The sequence below is a fragment of the Leptodactylus fuscus genome, chromosome 4, assembly GCF_031893055.1.
Source record: "Leptodactylus fuscus isolate aLepFus1 chromosome 4, aLepFus1.hap2, whole genome shotgun sequence".
In the NCBI taxonomy this organism is placed as follows: domain Eukaryota; kingdom Metazoa; phylum Chordata; class Amphibia; order Anura; family Leptodactylidae; genus Leptodactylus; species Leptodactylus fuscus.
This window is the reverse complement of record NC_134268.1, coordinates 98,648,043-98,660,328: the sequence shown is the minus strand read 5'-3', so window position 1 is coordinate 98,660,328 and position 12,286 is coordinate 98,648,043. Positions and strand designations below refer to the sequence as shown.

At 40.6% G+C, this 12,286-nt stretch overlaps 1 protein-coding gene across 1 annotated transcript in view; it reads right to left on the bottom strand.

Moving 5' to 3' along the window:
- CDKAL1 (CDKAL1 threonylcarbamoyladenosine tRNA methylthiotransferase) overlaps nt 1–12,286 on the bottom strand; it is a 538,831-nt gene that overhangs the window by 152,157 nt on the left and 374,388 nt on the right. Inside the window, exon 12 of the mRNA XM_075270938.1 lies at nt 9,099–9,279. Within this exon, the coding sequence (XP_075127039.1) occupies nt 9,099–9,279 (181 nt within the window). The remainder of the gene's footprint in view (nt 1–9,098; nt 9,280–12,286) is intronic.

The window sequence follows — 12,286 nt, the reverse complement described above, 5'->3', positions numbered from 1 at the left end:
CAAAAGTCTTCAGACGACAGACTGAGAACGAAATCAGAAACTAAACTCTTGGGGTTCCTCTTATTCAACTAATGTGCAACTCATATATATTTCATTTACTATTTTTACTGAGTATTTCCAATAAAAAAATATCTTCAGGAAATATAAGCCCTTCCTCTGTTAAATTGTAAAAAAAATGTTATCTGGCTGTTTCTTAGAAAGCTTATGGAAAAGGCGGCCAGCAAGACAGGAGATGACAACCAGTTCTCAAAGGTGAATCTAAGGTTTGCCGCTGTGATTTGAGCATCCATTCTGGTTTTCACTAGACCTTCCACAACCAATTATTTTTAATAGTTTTCTTCGGTGTGTAAGAAGCAGTTTGTATATAAACCAGATCACTCATCAGACACCCCCCCCCAAAAAAAAAACAAAAAAAACCCTCGTGGTGCACAGTTAAAATACCTGGTACCCTACTTGTTAACCTTACTGGAGTATTTGTCTGATTCAATGAAGGCCATTGTGCAGAAATGAACAGGTGACTGGGAATTATAGAAATGCGCAAAAAAGTTTAAGCAAGAGGACCACATACATATCCATAAAGGTCTATTCAGAACATGCTTTTACATCAGTTTACATAGCGAGATCAGTGTATAATATGTTATGTTTTTGCATCTAATATAATGCAAATATGCTAAACGGATGTAATAAGAGTAATGTAAATGGAGCCTGAGAAGGGTAGCATAGATGAGCAGAAAACTACAGACCGATTAGTTTGACTTTGGTATTATTAAAAAATAATAGAAACCCCCCTGATAAAAATGGTAACTGACCACCTAAAAACAAGTAACTTGTTAAAGGGGCTCTCTCACTAGATTTACGTTGTTATGAGCTAAAGATATGCCTGAATAGCCTTTAAAAAGATTTTGTGAATTACCGTGGAAATCAATATGCAAATGAGCTTGATCGTACATGGTGGATGTTCCGTGCACCCCTTGGCGTCATAGTTTATGGATGCCCACCACTCTTCCTTGTGCCTCCAAGCCCTCCTCCTCCTGCTTTTTCACCGCTAACATCGTTGTCGCTTTCTAATGAAATCATGCGCGTGTGCAGTAGTGCTCCTTCTGGCATGCTACTGCGAATGCTCCAGCGTCAGCTCACAATGTTCTCTATGGGAAAATGGCGCTGGAGCATGCGCATTAGCACTCTGCTGTTCCTTGCTATTTCTACACTGTTATTATTATTATTCATGATAATACATTTTATTTATATAATGCAGCACTTTACAATTTGTAGCGTTAATATACAGACAAAAATCTATGTTACAGAAAAATAGTCAATTCACATAACGGGATTGAAGGCCCTGCCTGCCAGAGGTTACAATCTATGAGTTCAATTGTAGATAAGAAGCTGATAATACACAGAATGAGGCAATAAATAAAATAGTCAGCTGGAAGGAGAATTCAACTCTGCCTCTCCCTGCTCCATAAAAGGTATATGTGTATGGAGATGGATATAATGTTAACAAGCAGTCAAACTGAAGATAAGGAGGAAGAAAACAGCTTAGTAAGTGAAGAAGGAAACAGACCTCCTAAATAAAATATGTTACAAAAGTTTCATAGATTAACCTGTACTATTCATTCATGAAAAGTTCTTTATAACTGGATGTATGCTTTAAGATTATACTTAATCCCTGGATAGTTCATTGAATAGACAGATAGAGTTCTATTGCTAGAGGGGTTTTCTAGACAAAGTATACTGATGACATCTCTTTAGAATAGGTCATCAATATCTGATTGGCACCTCTGTTCTCAGTATAGTGGCTGTACTCATGTACTGCATCTTGGCTCACTGTCTATAGGACCTGAGCTGCAGAACCAAGGCACAGCCACTACATGAAAAGCAGAACTATCTATTCCTGGGTGGTGAGAACAGTTAAGTGGTGGATGAGTCCCACCAACCTGCTAATGATGACAAACACAATGTTTATAGCTTTGAAGAAAGAAAGCTGTAAATAGCTGGGGCGACATCAGAACCAATGTCAGAAAATAATTTAGGTCTTTCCTAAAATGTAAAGGAAATAATATATGACTACAAAACTATATTAGGTCTACGTGGTCTTTTTTTCTGCTTTCAATCTTCTATGTTCCTGTGTTTTTATGACACCAGGTATTTAAGCAATGCATGTACCGTATATACTTGAATATAAGCCAACCCGAATATAAGCCGAGACCCCCAATTTTACCACAAAAAAACTGGGAAAACTTATTGACTCGAATATAAGCCGAGGGGGGGAAATCCACCATTGCAGATAAAAAGTCTGGTTATGTGCATTACAGCTTAGTAACTCCATGGAGATCATAGTAATAGCAGTTAACCCCATCATGTCCCTCACATTAACCCCCTGTGTGCCTCACATAAGAGTTACTGATATGTGGGACATATGGAGGTAATAATTAGGTATCTTCATAATTAAGGTCCTTCATTAGTACCCCATGTGTCTCACATATTAGTAACCCTTATATGGGGCACACAGGGGTTAATATGAGGGACATGATGGGGTTAACGGTTATTAATGTGAGGCACATGGAGTTACTGAAACTAAATTAATAACCCCAAATGCCTGACATTAACAGGCAGAGTACCTAAAGGAAGGGACCTGTGTGTGTCACTTTGCTGTAGCTTCCTCTCCTCCATACAACAGACATCTTCCATAAGACACAATGAATCGTGGCCACTCATCTGCAGGGTAGATGCTAAATCCTAGTGTGCTAAAGGACCTCTGATGACGTCATGACCATGTGATCGGACTCTGGTGTGGGCGGAGCTACTAGGATTTAGACTAAACCTTATCTGCAGACGTTACATACCAGTGGCTACAGGACCTTTGATAACATCACAGTCACGTGACCTCATGACAAGCCAATCACAGAGCAGTAGAACTAAAGGACCTCCCACTTCCAGGTCCTTCCAGTTTTCTGTGCCCCCTGACTCGTGTATAAGCCGAGGAGAGCTTGTTCAGCATGAAAAATGTGCTGAAAAAGTCGGCTTATACTCGAGTATATACGGTATTTGGATTCTTTTAAAAAAAATTATTGGGAATTGAGAAGTCACTTTATTGGGTTCCACTAGGTTTCCATTGGGGTATTAAAATAGTGGGCTATTCTTTCAATGGAAAATGTGTGATACAGTATCATGTTATAGCAGTTTAACCAACTGCAGAAGTTTGGGTGAACTCTGTTACATCTGTAATACAAAAAGGTAAATGTGGACCCTTACCACTCCTAAAGTAGTTTTCCAAGTGAGAAATACTGATGACCTATGCTTAGGAAAGGTCATCAATATCTGATTGGTGGGGAAAGGTCATCAATATCTGATTGGTGGGGGTGCTGGACCTTCACAGGTAAGCACCTTAAAGTAGATGTGATGCTCGGGTGAACAACGTTTCTACTTCACAGGCCAGTGACGTCACATTGCCTGTTTGCAGTTCAGTCTCATTCAAGTGAGTGGTGTTAAGTTGTAGTACCAAACACAGCCCCTATGTAATGTATAGTACTATGCCTGGTATTCAGTGAAGAGGCTGCAGCTCTCACCTGAACATTGCAGTCATTGAAAACAAGCATAGGTCAATAACACATAGTTACAGATAGGTCATCAATATGCAACACCTAAGAAGCCCCCTTAAATGTTATTCTCTGCATTTTTACTTCAGTATTGTATATTAGTAACTGGAAAAATGACACTTTACAGCTTTTCCTCCATTTATGCACCTAAACCTACTTTTCCTTTGTATAGTTATTAGCTAGACACTGCTGTCTATAAGCTGTCCTCAGAAACATCCATGTAAATAACTTCACATACATGCAATGGTTGAATGTGGGTGGGATAACAGAGAGGTAGCATACGAAGGGTGTATGGGCAGACAATCTGCTGTCTCCTGTTGTCTACACTTCTGCATTCCTCACACGTCTTCTCAAAGCATTCAAGGTTAAAGAGATTTTATTTAAGCAAATTTGATCTGATTTCGCCATCCAATATGATTCATTAGATCCTTGTCAAGTTGGGAAGAAAAAAAATGATGAAAAGCAATAGTTTAATAATGTGTGTGCAGTTTCATTATCTCTCCATATTACAACAACATCATCTTTGTCTGCGCTGGGAAAAAGCCTAATTGGACATTACCATCTTTTCTGTAACATTCATTATTTCTGCAACACACAGGACTGTATCACTTCTTCAGTTATCATATAAGAAAAAAGACTGCCAATTAAAAAAGGGAAAATAAAACTGTGTGGGGATGTATTTAACTCCCACTAAAAAAGAGAATACAGTCCTCTAAAACTGGAGCTAGGTAAAATATAAAAAGGAGAGACAAAGGTGCGGTACTTCATGTAAATGACAGCATACTGGCGAGACTCCATTTTTAAAGGGTTTTCCCATGAACATAACGATGGTTAGCCTGGTAGACAACTGAAGGTTAAATGCGAAGTAAATATAAAGACTTTCTCTAGATTATCTTAGTGGGGACAGTCTTTTATTGTCAATGAATACAACCAAGGATGAAGGAACTTTCTATGGTCTGGTGCTTGTTAGAAACCCAGCCCTGATTTCCTTATGGTGGCCAGGTTAATCTCCTTTGCATGTAGTGCCCTGCATGATAACCTGTCTACATATAACGTTCTTGCATTCATGAGTGGATCCATTGGAAACCGGTCAAGACAAAGTACTATCACCACTAAGATGGTTATAAAAAAATGAACTAGAAAAAACTTTTGATAAAACATTTATAAAATATTGAATTATCTACAAAAACCTCTTTATAAAGACTCTTCTACAGGCTTCCCTTTTTTACCATCTTATTAAAGCCACCAGGTTGGTCATTCTGAGTCAATGGAAAAGCAATACCCCTATCACCATAACCTTCCAATTTCACATACCTGTCTTGTGAAAGTGGACCTTGCATGCACTAAGGACCTTAGTTCCCACTACTCTAATAAATAAGTGGAGAGATAACTCCTTACAATATCTGCACTGCTAGACATCATGAGCTTCTCCTGAACCCCCTAAAACACATACTGCTAAAATACAACTTTTAAGTCAACTGGATTGCCATTTAGATCATAAAACCTTCTCCAATATCTGGTTAACTGTCCTATTTGTAATAAACAATGAGTTTTTAAGATTACACATATACAAGATTCACGGAACACCAGAGGTTCCCCAAAATTTTTTTCTTGTACACCACTTTCAAAATTTTACTGGCTTTGGTGGACCCACTGCTGCTACATTTCTACCATATTCCCAAAACTCATCAAAAAATGTGAAGATTAGATCTAATGATGACCCCCGTGGAGTCTCCCATGGACCCCTGGGAGTCCACCTGGACCACTTTGGGAATCACTGCTCTAAATAGTTTGCTAAAGCTTATCTGACCAGGTACATAGAAGATCTGGCTGGGTAGACTTAAATTTTGCTAACTAAATCCTAAAGTATATAAGGGAACCTGACACTTAAATTCTCACATTTCTACTATGTGGCACAAGCTGAAGTTAATATATTTACATCTCATGTTAACAGGGTAACCTAGAAGAACCAACTTTTTAGTTTGGAGTGTCTGTGGGGGTTTAGAAATCCAGGGGTGCATTCACATCATGCTTTTTATATCCATTTTGCAGATCAATTTAAAGCTCCATTCAGATTACATTTCTCACATCCATTTAGCAGATCTGTTTAACGAATGCAGACAGACAACCATTTAAATACAGATCAATGTTATAAAAATTATGATCAGTTTGTTTGATTTTTAGGCAGACACAAACTAAAAAAAACTGATCTCTATGCAAATAGACATAAAAAAACATAATGTGAATGCAACCTAATGTGTAGTCAGAGTATTGAAGACAGCAAGGTGCATGAGAACAGAAATGACCAATCACATGCCAGCATTTACAGTGTCCTAAATTTAGAGCAGTGATGTAATGCAAGCCATCAGAAAGAGGTCGATTCTATCTCCATGTACTTATAAAGAAAAAGGATTAAACACAGTCTCACACCTTTGTTGGTTCAAGGGTACAGAGAGGCAAGCGAGAACTCAGTGCCTGGGGGAATTAGGATTTCTATGTTTGCCAGCCAGACCTTGTTATCTCATAAAAGCCAGAGAAAATACGGAGAGCTAACATTATATGAGCATGTTAATGCTGAAAGCAAGGGGCATTGTTTTAATCTGTAAAGAGTTGGACATAAAGCAGCTGAATCTTCTGCAATATCTCCTGTGTATCATATAAGCAAACAATTTACATGAATCCTACTAAAATTATAAATTTGAAACTTTGTGTGTTTGGATGTTTGTTCCTCAATCATGCCTACACCGCTGCATGGATTGTCCTGAAATTTCACACACACACATAGAATGACGACCGGAATAGATGATAGGCTACTTACCATCCCCGTGGGTGGCCGGGCGTCACGATCGCGAGAACTGAAGTTCGGTTGGGAGTAACTTTGAGGACCTGAGATGACGTCATCACAGGCCCTTGAAGCACACGCCGATTGGTGCGCGCTACGGTGTGGGAGGATGCAGCCGACATAACGTGGGGGTGGGGGCCGCGCAAGACTACTTTCGGTAGGCCGGGGGTACTACAGTGCCGCGCGGGATGAGTTCACGGTGTGCCGTACGAGAGCAGTTGGTGCAAAAGAGGGGTTTGGGCAACGGCAGGGGTCCACAGGCTCCGCCGCATCGTCCCCAAAAATGACAAAGTCGTGGGTAAATGCTAGTATATACTAGCATAGACTAAGAAATACATGGAATAGAATAACTGCAGCAGACTGAACACTGCTAGGAGGAAAATGAGTTATTATGTGGAGGGGCCATGAATATACCTTCTTCTAAATACAGGTTTAGAAGATAGTGATAAAAGTGATTGATGGATCTGAGGAGTATTAGTGACAATCTGACCAACATTCTATAGACCTCAAAGTCTCAATCCATAAAAAGCAGTTAATTACAAAATAACCATAAACTTATGCCAGCATTGTTCACATTACAAAAAACTATAAGTGTATGTCACTTTTAGCCAAAAGAGTGACGCAATATGAAGCATTTGCTCGATAACATCATGCTGTTCATACACATCCACTATATAAGTCTATTTCAGCACTTCACTCCCCCTAATGTTTTAATGATCCCTTGACTGGGACCTGCACAATTTCACATGTAGCCCCACAAGAAAACACTGAAAGTCACCTCCTGAATAGAGTGCCTATTGATAAAAAATCCAAGGCTGACTGACCACAGTTTCTACACAAAAACTGCCCCAAGAATTCATGTCAGTTCTTTTTTGCCATGGTATAGAATTCAATACCACTTGTAGAAAAATTCATGCCTTATCAACAATGCTGCAGGTTCCCAGAAAACAATAGGAGGCAGAATCCTTTATATGTAGATTTCTACATGTAAACTATATAAAGAATTTTAAGAGGTAGAGGAGAGCTACCACACACAGTAAAATGGGCAACAAAAGAATTGCAGCTTCATTGCGCTTTTTTCCCATCTAAGGGTTTTATCTCCACTCCTGCTCTACTCTCCTTCCTAGTTTCATTGGCAAGTTAGTGGGAAAACCTAGCCGCAGTGAGCTGCAAAGATGAACAGTATGCGTGTTCTAAACTTCACAGCTGTCTTAAACGGCCGTAATGTAAGTCCGCAAATGGTCCGCAATTGAGGGTTTTTGCGGACCATTTGCGGACACATTATATTCAATGTGGCCTCTTACACCACCGGATATTTTATCCGTGGTGTGGCCGGGCCGCTACTATGGTCCACAATTTATAGGATATGTCCGTAATGGCCGTGAATTGCGGCACTGCACGGACTCGCCCATAGAACTCTATGGGCGAGTGCGGCAGGACACGGACATCTGCGGAGTCTATGTTGCTGATCAGTAACTTGCAGACCAGTGTAAGACCAGCCTTACACACAGCCAACAAAGGCACTGATAAGGCATTGTCTAGCTTAAATAGGTGCTTTTTGTCAATTAGCTATCAAACACAGTCAAGAGCAAAGAGCAGAGGTAGCAGGGAAGACACTCTGATGTCACTAGCCAGCCACTGCTGCTTTATAGCTGAGGTGGTCAGAAACCCCAGCGCTGCACCTCCCATGAGGCGACCTGAAGCGACCGCTTCAGGCGGCGGTATGCCAGGGCCTCGGGAGGGCGGCATTTTTGCTGACCTAAGCCAGTCCAGGACAAGCTGTCCTGGACTGGCTTAGCGTCACCGTGTCTCCAGCCCGACACGGGAAGCAAGCGGTGTATTGGGGAGGCCCTGCTGGATGCAGCGCTGCTCCAGCGGCCGCCCCTCACACTCAGACAGAGAGCAGGTCCTCTCCCTGCCTGCGAACGCCGCTCGCTCCGCTCGGCCATGCCCCCTTTCCGATCGACCCCGCCCCTTCCGCTCGGCCCCACCCCTTTTTTGCAACACCCCCCCCCATCCCCTCAGCTCCGCCCCTCCTCGGGGGGGGGCTTTCTGACGCCGCTTCAGGCGGCAGAAAGCCCAGGTTCACCCCTAAGAAACCCAGGTGACAAGTTGTAAACACTGAGGAAAGACACCTCAGGTCTGACCGCTGGGACTCATTGATCAGGAAAATGGGGAATAGAAAGTACTCCTGAATTCTCTCTGTAAATATAGTGCTAGTGCTCCAATCACTTCTGTAAGGCTGCAGGAACTGCAATCTCAGTCGCTGGCACCCCCATACAAATGAATGGAGCATCCTTCACCCAAAAACCTCTTTTTATCAACTTTGGAGTCCTATTTTCACTTAAATCAAAGTTTTATTCACATGCAAGTGAATAATGAGTAAGTGGGCGTTTACATGAAAATAGGGCATCAATGCTGAATACCAGGCATATTTAGAAGTTTTGACTCTCCTCTACAAGGTACTGAGTTTAGGTTTATAACAAATTTACTGCTGACAAAAATGTCAGAGCTTGTGTCCTCCATGTAATATAATATGGGTATGTACCTTGTGATGGGCTTGTAACTGAGCAACTGAAAAGGCCATTCCTTCTGCAAACACCATCCAGGAAATGCCTTACAAGCTACACACCTTAATGTGAAACAAAATAGCTTACCACATGAGCTGGAACCTGCACCATTTTAGCAGCTGGGGTCCCTGGGCGCGGGTAAAACTGATTAATGAAGAGGCTGGGGAATCTGTACTCCTCAACTAGTTTTAGCGTCTCCTTAAAATCTTCATCTGTCTCTCCAGGAAAGCCACAGATGATGTCCGTAGCGATTGTAATTCCGGGCACTCTACAAGACAGATGGAAAAAACATGTTAAACTGTAGCCTAGGGAGTTCACATTCTACCAAGTTTTCTACAACAAATTTCCCAGAGGTACTCCGTTATTGTAATATTAACCCCTTCTCTGCCAGTATAGGCAAGACTAAACCATGAGGATGACCGCAACAATAAGGAAAATGGAATAAAGAAAGAACAGTATAATATGTTAATTTATGGATTATGGCATCGCAAAGGTGGCAGGAAGGGGAATTCTTGTTTTTTCAGGAGAAATTTAAGTAAAATAACTTAAGAGTGTCTGAGATGCTAGACAATGTCGTCTGTTTTCTCATACTTGGAATTAAAGTGCTCCTATATGGTGTAGCCTGCCCAGAGTTATCGCAGGCAAATTACCTCGTATTGCAAGGCTGCACCTGTACTTGCAGTGCTTTAACTTGCAGGTACTGGTGATGTCCAGCAATAAGTGGTAACTTGTATGCAATTACTATGGCACTGCCCTATGTACAGACACCCTTAAGAGGATGTTTTTTTTGTTTTTGTTTTAAAAAGGTATATTCAGACATCGCGGTTGCATGCAGTGCTTTCACATGTGCTATTTTGATCCAGTTTTGAAACCTAAGGATAGGAGAGGATAGTAGCGGGAGCCTCTTATTGAACCGACTTCTAACTAAAAATGTTTCTCTCAATAGCAAATGCTCTACCGTATAAATCTAACCTGAGCTGTTCTATATAGTAAATGTAACAAAACTTGCAGAAAGTTTGTAGTTTATGTGCAGATATTTTGGCAAGATCCACAGCAAAATCTCCCAAGTGTGACATGCATATTTGGCTGATGATTCACTAAGGATTTCAATCCTATACATTCACCAAGCTAGGAACTCACCAAAATGTGAGTGACAGCCAATACGACTCAATAGGAGTTCAGCACAAAGATTCTGAAACTGAATAAAAATCAGCCTAGTAATGTAGAGACATGTTTTGCTTCCATGTCGCTGCATAACTGAGCATAATTCATATTCATGACTTGAAGAAACCATCAGACAAGGTGAGACCAGAGAGTGGAATAGCGATACAGAAAAGCTGTGTTCCAACCCTTGTTCAGCTTTATACACAATTATATTGAATTTGAACAAATTATCCAGATATCAGCAATAAACCCTAATATAGATTTTTTTAAACTTGATCGAAAAATACGGGGCCTAAAATTTACAGGTGATGTTCTTCTTATTTTAGAGAACTCTGATCATTATGAATGAATGTGGCTCTGTGAGTAGGAACGCAAGGTGAGGCGTGCAGCTAATAATTATTTTATCAGGGGCCGCATGCACTGTAATTAGCAGTACTGTCATCTCACCCTTAATGGCGCCATATGATGAATGGCTGCATTCATTTCCTGACGTATAATGGTTTATGGTAAAAGGGCCATATTACATGGTATATCAATGCTGCATAATTGTAATGGTTTTATTACATGAAAATGGGAATTGGAAAATGCAAAAGGATCCTCCTTTGAATATACAGGGTGGATCAAACCTAATCCTTTCAATAACATCATGCACAAATACAATTTCACAGAAAACGCAACCAGACGGAAGTCATTTGATGCACTGCGCATAGTAAAAAAATGTAATTTAATACAAACACTGCAGAGCATTTCTGGTACAGATTTTGCTGTTCTTTGCAGCCCTTAAAATCTGTATGGATTATTTTTTGTCAAACACTATTCCTTGTATTGTATTGTAATTTGTTGCAAAATTTTTGCCGAGGCCCCAACTGCAGCAGCAGCAAGTTGATGGGATAATAGTCCTGCAATACATTTCCAAAACCACAGGTGAATAATCCACTACAAGTGAGTTTGGCAATCTCATGCAAAACATGCTTTAGGCTAAGGCCCCATGGGCCGGAAACATCGCGCTAAAGCGCTACAGGAACAACCACGGTGAGAACGCATTGCGGTACTTCCCACAGCGCTTTGAACAGAAAGTTCACAGTGTTTTCCTCCACGGACTTTCTGTTACCATTATATCTACGGGAAAGCCGCTGGCGCTTCTGGAGATATAATTAACATGCAGTGATTTCCAAAACCGTGCCAGTTTTGGAAGTTGCAACGTGTTCGTGCTGCGGATTTTAACACAAAGTGGGCATGGGATTCGTATGAATCCCATCCACTTTGCTGATACTGTATAACGCCACGATTGTTTCCGCCGTGAGCAAATCACGGCGTTTCTAGCCCGTGGGGCTCTGGCCTTACACAGATAGGTTTGGTCTGGGAGTAGAGATGGGAGATTCATCAAAAAACTAACCGAATATCAACCAGAACATCCAATGTCATTTTGACCATATTGGTTATTTTGGTTCAGATATTATAATATTTGCACTTTTGTTTGGATCAAACACATACAACCTGTAACTGCTAATATACTCTGGGGTCTCTTCATAAAAAACAAAGGCCCCAGGGAGGTGGACAAACACAAAAAACAGTGTTACTCACCTCTTCTAGGCTCCAGTACAAGTCCCTGCTATTTTCCGGTCTTCTGCCTGCCTGTGATTGGGCATTAGCTGTCATGTGGTGTGTGATGCTGCTTGCGTGTATTAGTCACACCAAGTGATGCTGAGGTCCAATCACAGAACATTGCACACTGGGGAATCAGAGATCCCAGGTTCAAGTTCCCTTGTGAGACAGTTAAAAATTAAAAAAAAAAAAAAAAAAAAAAAAAAAAAAACTTTCAAAAAGCTAAAAATCAAAATCAAATAAAAAAAAAAAGCTTTAAAAACCCACCATTTAAAAAAAATCCAATGTTTAAAAAACCATGTTGGGTATCTCCATGTGCGTTTAAATCCCCATCATCTAAAGATAAAAATTTTCTGCAATGCACTAATGTATTGGTCACCTCACTTTCCCCATAAACTAGCAATAAAAAGTGATCATAATGTTATACATAAAAAACATTGGTACAAATAAAAACCACTACTTGGCATGCAAATAAAGAGCCCTGACATATCTCCGTGTACAAAACA